Source organism: Phocoena phocoena, chromosome 2 (genome assembly GCF_963924675.1).
Source record: "Phocoena phocoena chromosome 2, mPhoPho1.1, whole genome shotgun sequence".
Lineage (NCBI taxonomy): Eukaryota > Metazoa > Chordata > Mammalia > Artiodactyla > Phocoenidae > Phocoena > Phocoena phocoena.
The window spans coordinates 108,987,070-109,004,636 of record NC_089220.1 but is presented as its reverse complement, the minus strand read 5'-3'; the positions used below and the strand labels follow the sequence as shown (position 1 = coordinate 109,004,636).

Here is a 17,567-nt window from a genome sequence, read left to right as displayed (position 1 = left end):
TCAAACTTAGTTTAATATGATTTCAATGTCACGGTGCCCCAGTGTGCAGAACAACTTCCAATCTTAACTACATTGTGTAGTTTTTGTTTTGTTTTGTTTTTTTTTGCGGTACGCGGGCCTCTCACTGTTGTGGCCTCTCCCGTTGCGGAGCACAGGCTCCGGACGCGCAGGCTCAGCGGCCATGGCTCACGGGCCATGGCTTCGTGGCATTTGGGATCTTCCCGGACCGGGGCACGAGCCCATGTCCTCTGCATCGGCAGGCGGACTCTCAACCACTGCGCCACCAGGGAAGCCCCACTGTGTAGTTTTTAAAAGACAAATCTACTTTGGTAGAGGCCCAACGTTCAGGTAAATTCAGCACCTTCATTTTTCTGAAGCTGTGATAATAAAAGCTCAACGTGGTTCATGGTGTTGCCAGTAATGTAAAAGATGACGGATAAAAAAAAACACACACAAAAACAACCAAATCTTCAGCACAACTTAACTATATATTGTTAACCCACTGACCTACACTCACATTCCAATGGGGCTCCCCAAATACACGTTAACCACTTGTTTATGCCCAGCCATTTCAAGTCTGTTGTGTCTCAAGCTTGTGAACGTGTTCAAAAGTCTCCAAGGGCCAAAAAGACTGAATTGACTAGAAAAGATGCTCAGTGCAAGCAGGGGCGGTGGTGGCATTTCCACCTAGCCCGCGTCTCGGAGCTGGTTAGTCAAGCTGTAATTGAAATGTTCACCTTAACCGTAAGCTGAGGATCCCAAATATTCGCTGAAAAGGTCCACCACGCTCCTCTCCCACCATAGGGAAGAGAACCAGTAACCATCGTTAATTCGGCCACCCCAGCAGCCCAGAAATCAAGTGGAGGAAGGTGTAGTGGGCAGCCGACCCAAATCCAATTTCCCCATGACCTTCCTGTACAATGAGGGCCCAGATGATCCACAAATCCTACAGTCAAGAGGGCTCTCCACTGGATGTCTGAGGCCTAGGTGCTGGCAGGGAGCAAAGCAAAGAAATGTACAACGAGGAGCTGCAGAGCGTCAGCTCCGCGTTCCCGGCTCGCACTGCAGGGCCCACAGCTCGGGTCCACCGGATTTCACTGCGGCGAGCCTGGGGGCAGGACGCTCCAGCGCCCACAGGCCCCTCGGAAAGCCCCAAACCGCGGCCTCTGCCCTGCGGGGGCGCCCGCCTCTCGGCCCTTCCGTTTTCCCGGGCAGAGCAGTCGGGAGTCGCTGTGGAGCGAAGGCGGAGCCGTGGCCCAGCTCTCTGCGGCTCGGAAGCCGCCGGCCCCTCGCGCCCGACCTGCAGCCGGGCCGGAGGTGATGCCTGGAGGCCGGCGGAGGCCCGGGGGCCTCGGACTCGTCGCCACCACGGCCTCGCGCTCCGCCTCTGGGACGCGCCCTTCCGCCTCACGGCCGACGCTCTACCCCGGCGCCGCCGCCCTGACGCCCGCCCGGTACGGCGCCCGGCGATCCCGCCCGGGCCGCCCCGCTCCCGCCGGTCCTCGTCTGCCCACCCTCCCCAGCCTCCACCCCCTGCCCTGACCGTTGCGGCAGACGGCGGGCTGCGGGCAGAGCGGGCTGTTGCAGGGCACGCTGGGCCGCAGGTAGTGCTCCCGCACGATCCGCAGCGTCCGGCCCTGGAAGGTCCTCAGGAGCAGCACCTTCTCCCGCTTCTGCAGCATGCTGGCGGCGCTCCCCGGGCAGAGCTCCGGGCCCCGCGAGGCCGCCCGGAGCAAGCGGCGGGCGCAGCGCGGCGCGGGCGGAGGCGAGGCCGAGGCTTCGGGCCCGCCCCCTCGGCCTGGTTTCCGCGGAGCTCCCGGCCGGTGGGACCTCCTGGCGGCGGCCTAAGCGTTCCGGACTCCGCACCGAAACCGCCGTAACGGCCCGCGTCCTGGGGTTGCGAGCAGCAGGAGGCCGGCGGTGTGGGCGCTGCAGCTGGGCCCACAGTCTCCCCCCAACCCCGCCTCAGTTTCTCCCCTCCCTACAATTGCCTGGGGGTGGAATTGCCTGGGAGGGGTGGAAACCACGCAAAAGACTTAAGGGAGACAACCATAATACAGGTCTTCCTCCGCTTAACGATGGGGTTACGTCCTGATAAGCCCATCTAATTTGAAAATTTATTTAACACAGCTAACCGACCCAACATCACAGCTTAACCCAGCCTACCTTAAACCTGCTCAGAACACTTACATTGGTCTACAGTTGGGCAGAATCATCTAACACAAAGCCTATTTTATGACAGTGTTGAGTATCTCAAGTAATTTATTGAACACTGCTGAAAGTGAAAAACAGAATGGTTGCAAGCGTATCGGTTGTTTACCCTGTGCTGTCTGGGAGCTGGGACTTGCCCGCCTGCTCAGCATCACGCAAGAGTAACGCTAGACCGGAAAAGATAAAAATTCCAGGTGGGTATCACTTTCACACCGTGGCAAAGTCCAAAAATTGTAAGTGGAACCATGGGAAGTCGGAACCGTCTGTGCATGGAAGCTAGTTTAGTTTAAAGTCTTGCGAAGATTTGGTGCAACTCTGAAGGATTATTGTACTTTGTTTCTACCCTCAGGTTCATATGGGAATGGGGCTGCCTTATTAATATGGATAATTATTAGTTTTGTATTAATATAGACAATTATTAGTATGTTCTGTTTGTTGCTCTTGCTATCACTGAAAGAGCTAAAAGAGCCAGCAAAGAAGCCAGCACCGCTGCCAGCCCAACATTTTTTCCCCTTTAAAAAGCTGTATTTATTTTTAATTTCTTGTATTTTTAATCCATATAAAAATTCAAACAGTGCAGATAAAATGGAAACTAATCTTTTCCTCTGAGGTAAACATTATCTATTCAACCTCAACATGATGGCGTTTGAAGCCTCTGGCAAAGGAATTTCCCTTTAAATTTGATAGAGACTAACACACGGTCTCTTCTGAGATCATACTCTTGGCTGGATGGAAGCCACTGTTCCGCCAAGCTCTCAACAAAGACTTTTGAGCTGCATCAGGAGCTTTACAAAGAAGTGTCACATTTAATTTCCACAACAAGTCAGTGGAGTCAGGCACTATTATCCCCATTTTACAGATGATGAAACAGGATTACAGAGGTTAAGTGTCTAACATGACACAGTTATTAAATGATGGAATCAATATTCAAGACAGAATCTGGCTGAATCCAAAACAGGCTCTTCACTAATTACCATGCTATTCACAGATGAATAAAATATAGCTCTTGTATCCAAGGAGTTTCTAGTCAACTTGTTGAGCAATAGTTAAGGAAGCTCAACCAGCTGGCTGGGAACATTGGCACTTCCTGTTATGCTAAAGTGAGCAGAACTAGAGTATCCTGTTTGATCACTTACTCTAGGGGAACATATTAAAAAGTCATGTTCCCTCACTCATTGCATTTTTTAAAATATTTATTTATTTTTGGCTGCGTTGGGTCTTCGTTGCTGCGTGTGGGCTTTCTCTGATTGCGGCGAGAGGGGGCTACTCTTTGTTGCAGTGCATGGGCTTCTCATTGGGTGGCTTCTCGTTGCGGAGCTTGGGCTCTAGGCGCGTGGGCTTCAGTAATTGCAGCACACGGGCTCAGTAGTTGTGGCTCTCAGGCTGTAGAGCGCAGGCTCAGAAGTTGTGGAGCACGGACTTAGTTGCTATGTGGCATGTGGGATCTTCCTGGTCCAGGGATCGAACCCGTGTCCCCTGCACTGGCAGGCAGATTCTTAACCACTGGGCCACCAGGGAACTCCCCTCACTGCATTTTAATGTCAAGTTATCTGCAGTGTGGGACGATATGAGTGAGATCTGAGACAGAATTTCACAAGTTAGGTGAACATTACAGCGCTGGTCCACAGACCAGAGCACTAGGAGGGCCCATGGGCAACCAACAGTGCAGGAGGTCAGTTCTAGAGACCCCAGAGGACAGACAAGCAAAAGGATTTGACCCCTACATAAAAATGCTTCTAACAGCTGCCCATGATTCCCTCCAAAGCTCTCCCATTTTCATTTTTCTTTTACTTCTGATTATATGTCCTTAACATCTCTCTAGCATTTCGTAACTTTAAACTTTCTCTAAATTGGGACTAATGATCTTTTTTATTTTTTATTTTATTTTTTTTTGTTTATTTATTTATTTTTTTTGGGACTAATGATCTTTTAAGGTCGAGAGTATGTCTGGGGCCTGTTGAAAGTTGATGTTATCGGTATTTAAAATAATCCAAGGCCCATCAAGCACTTCTTCTGCTGGCATGGCAGCAATAATGTACAAAGTATGTTCTCGAAAGCATGCTCCCTTAGTTCTTCGAGCTGATGATCTAAAATGGACAAGAATGCCTTTTTGTTGATTCGTTTGTAGATACAAATATGTTTCTCTGTCAGTCAGAATAAACTAGGTTATACTGCAGTAATATACAACTTCAAAAATACCAGTGACTTAAAACAAGATGTTGCGTGGGTACCTGTAGGATCCATTCTGTATCCTTTCTCCAGGGCCCAGGCTGATGGAGCCAGTCCTCACTGGAACACTGTTTGCTGTCCATTGGCAGAGGGAAGGGAGCCCTCGAGACAGCCCACAACGGCAATTAAAAGCTCAGTCCAGAAGTGATACATGTTGCTTCTGCCTATTGGCCAGAGCTAGTCACGTGAAAACACATCCAAGGTCGAAAAAGTGTGGGGTGGGGTGCTTGTGTTGCGTAGTGCGGATGCTCCCTCCTGGCTTGAAGGCAGTGCGCTGAGACCCTTCGGTGAGCGGCACTGGTGACTCCTTGTCTGTCCTTAACTCAGACCCCTTAGCCCTAAGTCAGTTGGCTCTACCATCACCTCAGCACGTGTACCTATGACGACTCCAGCTCGGCCCACTCTGGTCTCACCTCTTTTTACAGTGCTGGTCTACATGTGATTTCTTGTGGCAGAGACTGGCTCTCTGTTAACCAAATCCATGTCCTTTTTTCCTCTGGGCACAGGTGAAACACATTTCCCAGCCTCCCTTGCACGTAGATAGGTGTGGCCACAGAATGGAATGGCACCCTTTCCAGGCCTGACCCTTAAAAACCTCCCATGGATATTGCTCTTTCCTGTTCCTGAATGGATGCCAAAGCCCAGGGGATCTTGGAAGCCTGCATGTTAGACAGCACACACACCGACCCCTCGCACCAACTGTGCAGTTCTTCAGGGAACTGTTTATAGTTCCCTGAAGAACTGTGCAGAGCACAGCCCTGCCTTGCCTACCCAGGAGCATCCACAGGGGTCTCTTGCAGGGGAGAAATAAACTTTTCTTATAGCAGCTGTGTTACCCTAAGGAATACACACCCACTTTACAAAGGAGATTAAGGAACTTGCCGAAGACTTGCCTATTTGTTTAAAAACTCCTCACTGGATATTAAAAGTCCTGATGAAACTGCTTCAGGATCCTCCAGCAGTTCTAAATTTCAGTGCCACACTGGGAAGGATGCTTGGTGGCCTGCTTCCTTTGCAGTTTTCCCTTTCCTTGTCAATCCGAGCGCAGATGGACAACCTGGTGCCCAGATAGCATAATGCTGTGACAGCTTGTAGTGCTCTCTTGCTGATAGAAATCTCTGATTGTGGTCTGGTTTAGCTGGTGCCTGACTGCAGTCTCCTTCAGGCTGAACACGAGCGTGTTTATGCTGCAGGGTTTGTAGTGTTCGCCTGCCTTTTTTGCAGAGGCGCCCTGGGAGTGCAGACATCAGCAACCACTGGATTATTATCAAAAGGACTCATCCAAGGGTTAGCCCAGAGAGGGTGGGGCATCTTTACAAAGAGCTAAGAGGGCCGGGAGGTTAAGTATATAAAAGGAATTCTGGACAGTGAGCTCCAAGGGCTAGAGGGGATTACTGAAGCAGGCTTTGAAATATTCTGTCTTTATTTATTAACCTGCTTGTTGCAACACATTCCAACAATTCTGAAGGATGCCAAGTAAAAACGGTGAAGTTCTGCTTGCATGCAAAGTCTACTTCTCCCAAGAAATTTACCACTGCTGATATCTGATATGCATCCTAGAAGTCTTTAAATATAAGGCAAAGTTGGCAACTTTTTGAAGAGCTTGTCAATCTATGCCGCATCAACTACTTACCGCTAATGTTTCTCAAGCTTTTACTAGGTGCCAGGCCCTGCTCTAAGCACTTTTCCTGTGTTTTCTCATTTACTCCTCAAAACAATGCCTGGACTGTAATACTGTTACCAATTTCATTTTGCAGGCAAGGAGACCAAAGTACAGGAGGACTGAATAATTGCCCCAGGCCACACACTCAAGCAAGACTTGGAACCCAAGCAGTTTGGTTACAGAGTCCAGGCAGTGATGACCCAGCCATGCCACCTTTCAGCTGGTAAACAGCCAGGTACAGAATGGGGTACCTTCTTCGTAGCGGACCATTGGATAAACTCAGTTATTTTAGTTTAGGGAATTGGAAACAATGGGTTTCAAATATTGACCCTACTACTTTCCTAACTTCCCTGGGCCTTAGTGATTTCAATGATAAAATACAGCTAGCAAAACAGATGTTGCTGAGTATTAGTATTAATGCGTCAATGACTCTAAAGGGTCATGCAAATGTGTAACGTTATCCCATTTAGCTGAAGAATCAGCTTACTTTCATTTGTGCTCCATCTCAGTGGAAGAGTCACTGGAGGACAAACTGCTGTTGAGATTGCTCTGCTACTTGTGTTAGGGATAATTTAATTTCCTATCTGTTAAAGGCTGTTAATCCTTGATTTTCACTTTTCTCAGCAGATACAATGACTCCCTCTTGGCTCTCTAAACACCCTGTGAGTCCCCATAATCCACTTTGCAATGATTAGTCTAAAATGTTCTGCTTCACTCTTTCTAATTTTTTAAAAGAGAAAATTATTTTGTGCTTACCAGTTGTATCTCGCCAAGATTTTTACTGTACTGTTAACGTACCGATAGTTTTGCCCTTCTACCACAAAGGGGCGCTGTTTCACTGATTTTTGTTTGCGGGGAGGGTGCTTCAGCTAAAGTACCTTCTGCGCTGGTATCTGAGCTGTTGAAATTTGGCCTTTCACATGTTGCCATTAAAATGCAACCAATTATTTGAGACAAGAAACAAACCAGCAAATAACCTTAGCATTAAACAATACCTTCATCCAAGGAGCTCAAAGATCCAGATGCTCCACAATTAATTAGAAACTAAGCTTCAATGATTAATACAGAAAAGAAAAAGAAAATCCTTTAAGTCTTGAAGCTGACTAAAAGAAAATTCAGTTATGTGGATAGCCATTTATAATTCAAATATAGGAACGTCACTATTTGTCATTTTAATTTTTTTGTATTGGTGTTATTTGATGAAATTGTTTTCATTCATCTTGTAGGATTATTATTACCAGTGAAATACCAGTCATGGTGAAGAGTTATTTCATTGGATGAATGTATTACAAGGAGTTTTCCTGTTTATTTTACTATTTTGTTACTGTGTATGTTTGAATTTGGGAAAGTGAATTCCATTTTATATCTTACAATGATAAACTTTGAATTCTAAAACCTAATAATGATGGTAGAAATGTGAAAAAAAATGGAAAAGAGAATAAGGAGTACTTAGTAATAATCCTAACCTCTAGGAAATCCTCCAGGTTTTGGATAAATATAAACAAAGTATTACATTTTAAACCTTAAATTTAGTTACTTAATAATCAAAAGGCATGTTAAACTACACATTTGTTATCTTGTTCTAAAGGAAGAAGAATGAGGGCCGAAAGTTAAAATTACATTATACTTAACTTTCTTTACATTTTAGGGCAGAGCGAGGCCTATTTCTGTTCGTATTAGGTTTCTTTTGCTGCATAATGAATTACCATAAACTTAGCAGCTTCAAACATTCATTACCTCAGTTTCTGGAGTCAGAAGCCGGGGCATGGCCGAATTAGGTTCTTGGCTCAGGGTCTCACAAGACTGAAATCAATGTGTCAGCTGGGCTGATTCCCTTCTAAAGCTTGGGGTCTTCTTTCAAGCTCACAGAGTTGTTGGCAGAATTCAGTTCCTTGCAGCTGTAGGACCCTGGCCCCTCTTCTCTTGCTGGATATTAGGCAGGGCTCTAAAGATGGGCTGGATGTTAGGAGGCCACCCACAGTTCCTTGCCATGTGGCCCCTCCATAGGCCCTTTCACACTTCAAAATCTCTTTCACCTGGAGAACCCAGTTCCTTTAAGGGCCACTGAGGATAATCTTCTATTTTAAGGTCAACTGATTTGAGAATTTAATTGCATTTGCAGAATCCCTTCACAGCAGCACCTAGATCAGTGTTTAACTGAGTAACCTGGGGAAGGTGTGTGTACACTGGGGCACAGGAATCCTGAGACCATCTTAGAATCCTGCCTACCTTTATTAGTCTGTTCAGGCTGCTATAACAAAATACTACAGACTGGGTAGTCTATAAAAAACAGAAATTTATTTCTCACAGTTCTGGAGTCTGGAAGTTGGAGATCACAGTGGCAACATAGTTGGGTGAGGGTCCTCTTCTGGGTTTCAGATTTCTTATTGAATCCTCATATGGCAGAAGGGGCTAGGGGTCTCTCTGGAGCCTCTTCTATAAGGCACTAATTCCATTCATGAGGGTTCCACCTCGAGCAACTCCCAAAGGCCCCACCTACTAATGCTATCACCTTTGGGGGTTAGGATTGCAACATATGAATTTTAGGGGGACACAAACATTCAGACCATAGCACTACCATAATAATGCTTTATAACAAACATTTGAACTCAATAAGTTATATTTAAAACGATGGTATTTATTAAGTATCTGAGAGCAGCATAAATGACTTAAAAAAAAAAAAGAGAGAACCAAGCCAATAATTCAGAGGCTATATGAAAGTAAATGAATGATAGATAATGCTGCCTTGGTTAGTTCAAGCTAAGGAGGAGAAAACTCCACCAATACAAACTCACGTTCTATTAATCTTCAAGTAGCACTGATTTACGCTGGGCCCAGAATTCACTGAGGAATCATTGCATAGAGTCCAGCCCCTTTTGCTAACACAGGATCAACTTGGAGTGGGCAGTGTGTCTAGGGCATCTGGTGGGTAAGAACCATCTCCTTTTGTTTTACCCCTTAGTTGCTACTAAGAGGAGTGATGCTGTATCCCCCAGATTAAGATCCTCTCTTAAAATCCCACTGTGACAGGTGATAGGTCACCTTGGCATTTTTGAATATTTGAATTTTAAATTTAAAATGTCATCATCATCAGAGGCATCATTCATTGTGTCGCTGACTGCCGTCATCAAACCCAGGAAAGTGGGAGGCTGCCAGTATTTGCAGCCCATCTTCCGTGTAGAATTGTGATGGGGTCAGAGCCATGATTAAGGAAACTTCTCTGATTGCAGTGTTTGGGTGGGGAAAAGCAGGAGGGTTTTCTTCTCATTTTTTTCTATTAAATCTGACAATTTAAGAGATATCATTAAAAAATACTCTTCTCCCCAGGAGAGAAAAGGCTTGGCTCTTCAATATCTTTCATTGAAACCATAAGGCTCTTGTTATATTCACCATATTAGCCTTCAAGGCCTTGTCTTTTCTGACTTGGAGCACTGAAGGCATTTTGATCCCCTTCCAGTTCTACAAACAACGTTCTTTAATCAGCTTGAGGCATCACTTGATCAGAGAAAAGCACTTTCTCACTCCCTAATGCAAACAGCACCTGCCAATCCCCCATCCAGAAGCAAGAGAGAAGGGCTGTTCTTTGAGCCCGCAGAGCACTGTTAATTCAAATGTACATTAAACCAAAGAAAATAACCTGAAACCTACAGCCTCATTAATAGATGCAGAGCATAGTGGCATTTAGAGATTTAAAAAAACAAGTCCACGGACCCACATATCCACACAACATATTTGTTTACTTATGGCCAGTGTGGAAAGCCTGATATTGATAGCATGGTGTTTCATTTCCACTGGCATTAAGTTCATCATCTTAGTGAAAATGTAAAAAGGATAAATAACTAAACGGGAAGTAAAAAATGTATTGTTAATTGTATTGTTGATTAATACTGAGCAGGCTGTAATAAACCACACATTTTTCTTTCAAACTACTTGTTTTAAGCTTTCTCCAATTTTAGAAGGGTAAGATATATATATATATATGAATATATAAAAATATATGTGTGTATATATTTTAAATAATATGATATGTACATATGATATATAATGTATATATCACATATATATTATTTATGTAAAATCAGTTATGATTAGCTGTGTTGTGCTGCAGCAATAAGCAACCCTCAAATCTCAGTGATTTAAAACAACAAAGGTTATTTCTTGTTCACACTATATGTCCCTCCACTCTGGGGTGTCAAATGTTTGTTTGTTTTGGCCACGCCACGAGGCTTGTGGGATCTTAGTTCCCTGACCAGGGATGGAACCCACGTCCTTGGCGGTGAAAGCATGGAGTCCTAACCACTGGACCTCCAGGGAATTCCCTGTCCCTCCACTCTGTGTCATCCTTACCAAGAGAGCTAGGCTGATGGAGCCTCCCTTTAGTGCTTCTGCAATTGCTCTGCAGGGGAAGAAGAATGAGACAAATTGTGGACACACTCTTAAAGATTCCAGTTGGAAATGACACTCGTGACTTCTGCTCACATATCACTAGCCAAAGCAAGTCACTGGGTCACACCCAATTCCAAGGGCAGAAGACAGCCAGAGATATTTGGTGAACAGTACTAATGTCTCTGTCTTTCTCTCTCTCACACACACACACTCTCTCTCTCTATATATATCTATATATGTATATTTAATGTGTAGATTGAAAAGGGGGGAAATAAGTTCAGTTGTAGCCAAGTGAATAGAGTCAACTTTGATTTATCATTGTAATATTGTTACTAAATTTAGAATCATTGAAAACAATGACATAGGCTATGTTCATAGAATATACTGCAGTCATGTGGAAGCGTAAGGCAGATCTTTACGTACAGACATGCAAATATCCCCCAGAAATATTGAATTTTAAAAAGAGCAAATAGCAGAATACCATGCTATCATTTATTTGAAAAAAGACATATAATTATATTTATGTGCATATGCCTCTGTGTGTGTGTGTCTGCGGGTGTGTGTGTGACATGCATAGGAAAAGGCCTAGAAAGGTTATTACCAAACAGTTACTACTCATGGGGAACACAGAGGGATTTGTGTGGCATGTAAGAGACTATCACCCTTTTTACTTTACATAATCCTGTATTGTTTGAATTAATTACATCCATTTATTCATGTATTGTTGTATTATTTTCCTAGGGCTGCCTCAACAAATTACCACAAAATTGACAAAACAGAAATTTACTCTTTCACAGTTCTTGAGACCAGAAGTCTGAAATCTGGCAGGACCGTGCTTCCTCCCAAGGCTCTAGGGTCTGTTCTTTTCCTCTTCCAGCTGTTGGTGGCTGTTGGCATTCCTTGACTTGTGGCCGCATCACTCCAGTCTCTGCCTCCATGGTCACATTGCTTTCTCCTCTTCTGTGTGTCTCCTCTGTGTGTCTCTTCTAAGCATATTTGTCACTGGACTTAGGAGCTACCTGGATAATCTATCATGGAGGGATAACTAGATTTGGAGCTGGAAACTAGGGCAACAGTGGTGCCATGGGCTAAATTCTCATCTCAAGATCCTTAAGACTCCTTTTCCAAGTAAGGTCATGTTCACAGGTTCCAGAGATTAGGATGTGGACATAATTTTTTAGGGGGAAGTGGAGTGGAGGGCATCATTCAACCCACTACCCTTACGTGATGTGAAAAAAATTGGAAAGGAAAAGATTGAAAAACAGGAAATCACTATTAACAGTGATTACTTCAAGGAGGGAAAAATGTACAGATTTTCTACAGTGAACTTATATAACATTTATAATTAGTAAAAACAAACAAACAAACAAAAACATACAAAATAATAGAGCAATAGTAACAACCAGCACCATAACATAAAGAAAAACACAGGCAGGTCCTGACTTACACATACCCTATTAACAAATGACCCTGACACATCAGAAAGGAGTGGGCAGGTCACATCTTCACACTCAGTGATGGGGCCAGGTGTGGGGCTTAGATTTAGACCAGGGACCCTACAGCAGCCTTGGGTTTTAAGAACCCCAGAGACGTTAGCCTTCTCTCATGCAAGGACTGGTACCCAGGAAGAGCCACCCACCTCACCAGAAGAGGGGAGGTACTTTCCTGGTGTTGATTTGTAGAAATTAAAATGCTTTCTTTTTAAAATGCTTTTCTCCTCAAAGAAGCAACATTATTAAATAGAGGTTGCAAGCATGAGCTCAATTTCAGCCCAACGATGTGTCTTATTGCATCTACACTGTGTATAAATCTTTTCACCAACTATTTTCACCTGAGATTTTGGTGTTTTGCTTCTCCTGATCTGCTGCACTGGGCCTGCATTCTCCCAGGGCAGCCACTGCTTGAGCTGGGGAGGGGCTGCACCCTTTAGATGGGACATGCGCAGTGATCTCCATCATTCCCTGGTCTCCTGACCCAACTCTCCTCATTTACATTGTCCACCTGGCCACTACAGGCATTTGAGTTTGCAAACCCCCGATGAATAGAATGAACATCATTTTGTGGTACTAAAACACAGTACGTTAAGGGTTAAGTGGGCTTGGGCACACTGTTGCTTCCAGGAAAGAATGCGATCTGAGTTCCAAATAGCCAACAAATGAACTTGAAGCAGACAAACTGTTCATAAATTGGCAACTCCTCTACAGTGATGTTTTATACTCTGTGTAAACAAGCAATGGAAAACGCATATCCATATATGCACGCAGATACCAGAAATTCAATTCCATGGGCGATTCGGGAATGAAGTTTCAAAATTCTGCTGAGGATGATTATGTATGTCTGAGTCTGCATGCAGGTGGGCGTGTGTGTACCCCTGGGGGCCTGGATGTGCTGTCACTCTGCTCAGGCCAGAGCCTGTCCTTGTAACCCCAACTGTAGGGCTTGCTGTGTCATGAGCCAAAATTAACCTCATCATGATTGGGTTAGATCCGGGGGCCTTTATAGAATTTCCTTTCTGGGATCTGTGTTGACTCCTGGCAGGTGTTTCCAGCAAAGCTCTTGAATTTTTAATTTGAGTTGAGCTGTGGAGGTGAAATGAAGTGGGTCATAGGGGGAGTGTTGCCTTATCCAGAGCTGGAGCCTTTTGGGACGGCAGTCCTTTTCTGTAATTTTCAGAACAGATTGCTGACTTTCAAGACTTTTGTGAGAAGAATGCCCTTAAGGTTTTCCCCTCCTAAGTTGATAAGTATTTAATGAGCACCTACTCTGTTCATAGCAGTTGGTTAAGATACACCAACAAATTAAGATGTGGGCAGTGCTTGCAGACCAAGGAGCTTTCAACCTGATCAGGCAGTGGAGACACAAAGAGGCAAAACATTAAATAACAGCACAATGTCATGTGAAACAGATAAGATGCCACAGGTAGTGAGCCGTGAATTGCCGCATGGACGTGTATGTGGAAGAGTATCGCCGAATACACTTAGAGACTCTAAGTATACTGTCTATAGTTTCAGGGAAGAGAAATGTCATTTCAGGCCAGGGGATGGCCAGGCAGTGGAGGTGGTGGCTGAACCAAGTGTAATCAGAGCGGAAGGTAAAACACCAAGCAGACATGTGACAATGGGAGAATGGAAGGTGGCTTTGGCTGAATGACAGGGTACCTAATCCTGGGCTTTGTTGCATAGGCAGTGGGGAGCCCTTGAAAGTTTTTGAGCAGAGGAATGGTATGAGCCAATTCATACATTGGGAGATCAATCTGGACACGATGTCAGGATGGTTTGGAGGAAGAAGAAGGAAATGAGAACAGAAGGAGACTGGGAGGGAAGCTCCTACGGAGGAGGAATGGCTTCAGCTTGGGTAGGTCAGAGGGACTTGAAAAGAAGGGATAGATGGGGGAGAGTCTTAAAGGACTTGGTGGCAGACAGATTGCCATGAACGGGGAGGAGGAGAAGGGGCAGCAACGGCATCAGGGAGGGCTGACTCTCAGTTTGGAGTCGGAAACTAGGACAACGGTGGTGCCACAGGCTAAAAGAGCCAAGAGTGGTGGGAGGTCCACGGAGAGATGGCGAGAAGAGCAGGCTGATTTGAGTCCTGCCTTGAGGCCCTCATGGGGCGCCCAGATGGCAATGACCCAGCTCTGGTGCCACATTCTCAACTACCCTGTGGTGCTTTCCACCTGTATGTGTTCATCTCTTAACGCACACTCTGGGGGCTCAACACCAGTAAGTGGATGGGACCTGTTGCGGATGCTGAAACTCACTCGGTGGATATCCACGCCCCCACTGCCTTTCCAGCTGGTGCTCAGTAGTCTCAGAACCAGCAGACCAACCACCATGAATCGTTGCCTGGTTGAGTAAGTATTTGTACCTGAATGATATGAGAGATGTGCGGTGGTTATTCTACTCCGTATCTCCACCTTCGGGAAGGCCCACGCCTCTGAAATTCTACAAGCTCTTTTGATTATGCTTCCAGGGTTCAGCACTCCCCAGTGTCAGAAAACCCTTGCTTACACTCACTTTATATTATTCACACCGAGCTTTGACCTTGACAATGGCGTTTCTTTTTTCTTTTTCTTTTTTGGCTGGGCGCAAGGCCTGAGGGATCCTAGTTCCCCAACCAGGGATCGAACCTGTGCTCCCCGCAGTGGAAGCGCAGAGTCCCAACCACTGGAGCGCCAGGAGATTCCCCGCAATGGAGTTTCAAAGTGCCCCTGCTTTTCAACTAGGCCCCCTTGACGTTTGTGAGCTCATGTGTATATAGGGGCAGGGGGGAGTAATTCCATTAAAGGAAATTTCGGCAGGGACATTATTATGTTTTTGCAGGTAATTAATGAATACTCATTAATTACTGTCATGCCTTCACCGGAATGGGGAAAGCAAAGGAACAGCCACCCTGACTGTTTGGGATTGTGGCTAAATGTAGGGACAAAATCACCAAGCGAAGCCTGTTCCTAAGGACCGATTGAGGATGCATTGTTAACGGGATTCTGAGTAAACCCGTCCTTATTCCTTTTTATTCTTCCTATTTCTTTGTCCTCTTCAGTTTTCGCCTGTCGGGCATCAAGTCCTTTTTCTCTGCTCTCTGTGCTCCCTCCACTTCAATCCTCGCCCCCCTTCTTTACCCCACAACTGGTCTGCATTGATATTCATTCCAAAAAAATTACCCAGCCCATTCTGTGGTGGAAAGCTGAGACCAGGGACTGGTGCAACTGTTGGAATATATAAACGTGACTCTTTTTCAGGTAGCATCTAAGATGCCAGTCATAGCAGCCTCATTTTAAAAACTATTTATATTCACAAAAGTCTATAATAGCATTTTTATTGTGTACGCCTGTGATTGGGCACGTGTTTTTCCCCATGCCAGTTTCTTATTATCGTTCAACACTGACTACAGTCTTAAAAGATAATGAAAACAGAAACACTCTTTTTAAAAGGCGATGACTGCTTTCCATGTCCTGTGCTCCCCTGCCTGAAGGGGCCGGTTTAGTGTTTAAAACATCCGGCGCACCTGACTCCCTCAGAACCCAAGTTCACATCCTTGCAGCATTGACTCAGTCTTTTATTCCTCTGCAGAGAATAAATTGAATACAAGGCTATTTACTGTGCCGGTGTCTTTCAGATGAGCCCTTAAAACCCAAAGGCTGTCTTTGGTTGCTGGGGATGTTGGAGTTTTTTCCTGTCCTGCTGTCCTTGCCCTGGGTTCCAGAACCTGGCCTGGTCCCAGATGTCACGCACTCGCCTTTGAAGAAAGACGTTTATTTGGGCCTTTCTTTTCTCAGCTCCTGCTGTTTCTTTGCTTCCATGACATGACCTGCTGCTTTCACCCCTTAGTTTTCCGGTGCATTAAAAAAATCAAGTAACAAAACAGTTTCCCTCAGAGTGAAAGTGCTACAAATACAAGCTCGGTACCTGTATTCCATTATTATGAATAACTCACAAACTCTCATGCCATGCTTATGATTGACTTGCAATTATGGGTTGTGTTTTTTACAGCGGCTTCTGAATGGTATTCTCCCCTGGTTGTTCCTTAAGGCAAGCCTGGAACCCCTGGGTCACATGAGAAACGGTGGATTATATAGATTCTACCCTATCGTTGTTGTTTTTTTACCCCAAGCCTAGATATTGGATCTGTCATTAGTGATGCAATAATAATACCTTCCATTTGCCGTCTTATGCCTTTTCAAAAGTGCTTTCCACGTTCTTGTGATTGATTCTCACAGAATGAGTTTGACGCAGGCAGTGCAAATATTACGGCCTGAGTTTATAAGGAAACATACAAAGCGAGGGTAAATGACTTGCTCAAGTTCTTACAGCAAGTCTAAGAGGGACCTGGGATGGAACCAGATTTCATGATTTCAAGGTGTGTGGTTTTCCTACGGCCACTGCATCTGTGATGAACTCAAGGCGGTTGCTTTCACATACAAGATTTCATCGGATCCTATGCTGACCTTACAACCAAGGGTGAGCAGGTATTATCCTCATCTTCCAGATCAGGAAGTAGAATCTCAGAGACATCGAGTTACCAAGATAATATGGTGATAAATAACAGAGGCAGGATTTGACCCCAAGGCTCCAAGCCCACTGCTCTTGGTGACACTTCGCTGGCTGATTAAGGACACCACCAGCTTGGCCAAAACACTTAGACTCATCCTTGGCTCTTTTTATTTTCTCTTAGCTTATATCTGAGTCATCAGTAAATCTTTCTGATTTTACCTTCAAAATATATTCTAAATCAACCATTTCTCACCACCTCCACTGCTATTATCCTGGTCGAAGCCTTTGCTTTTTCTCACCTGGATTGCTGCAATAACCACCTAGTTACTGTCCAAAGATGGTCCCCAATGAATCAGGCCTCCTAGGAGTCATGCCCGTCTGGTTCTGCAACATTGAATTTCAGCTGGTCTGTGACCCATTTTAATCAACAGAACGTGGAAAGGTGTGATTCGGTGCATTTCTGGTGTAAGCATTGAGAACGTTTTTGTACTTCTGAGAGCCCTTGAGCCCCCTGTAAGAAGTCCAGCGACTCTGCTGGAGAGACAAAGTGAAGGGGCCACGTGGAAAGTCCACATGAGGGGGTAGAGGCCCTGAGGCTGTGGAGTGAGGGAGAAGCCCCCCTGTCAGAGTTCCAGCTGAGCCCAGCCTTTTCGTGGTCCCCACAGAGGTTCCAGGCTTGTGGGTGAGCATCCTGGGCATTTCAGCCAGTGGTACCCTCATAGACTGCAGCCCAGACTGATGTCACCTGGAGCGGAAGAACCATCCAGCTGAGCCCAACTGACCCACAGAATTGTGAGAGAGAATAAAATGATCGTAGTTTTAAGCCACTGAGTTTTGGGTTAGTTTGTTGTGTAGCAATAGAAAACAAACACCTGTTCCACTCTCACTTGCTACCGGTCTCTTTTCCACACAGATTTTTAAAAAATTGTTTTAAAATACATACAACATCTTAACCATTTTTAAGTATATAGTTCAGCAGTTAAGTACATTCACATTGTTGTGCAACCCGTCTCCATAAATCTTCATGTTGCAAAACTGAACCTCTGTACCCATTAAACAACTCCCCATTACCCACTTACCCCAGTCCC

At 45.1% G+C, this 17,567-nt stretch overlaps 1 protein-coding gene across 1 annotated transcript in view; it reads right to left on the bottom strand.

The window, feature by feature from the left end:
- Window positions 1-1,745, bottom strand: part of DIS3L (DIS3 like exosome 3'-5' exoribonuclease) — a 34,246-nt gene extending 32,501 nt beyond the window's left edge. The window contains exon 1 of the mRNA XM_065870830.1: window positions 1,544-1,745. Within this exon, the coding sequence (XP_065726902.1) occupies window positions 1,544-1,682 (139 nt within the window). The 5' untranslated portion in view covers window positions 1,683-1,745. The remainder of the gene's footprint in view (window positions 1-1,543) is intronic.
- Between the last annotated feature and the right edge of the window lie 15,822 nt (window positions 1,746-17,567).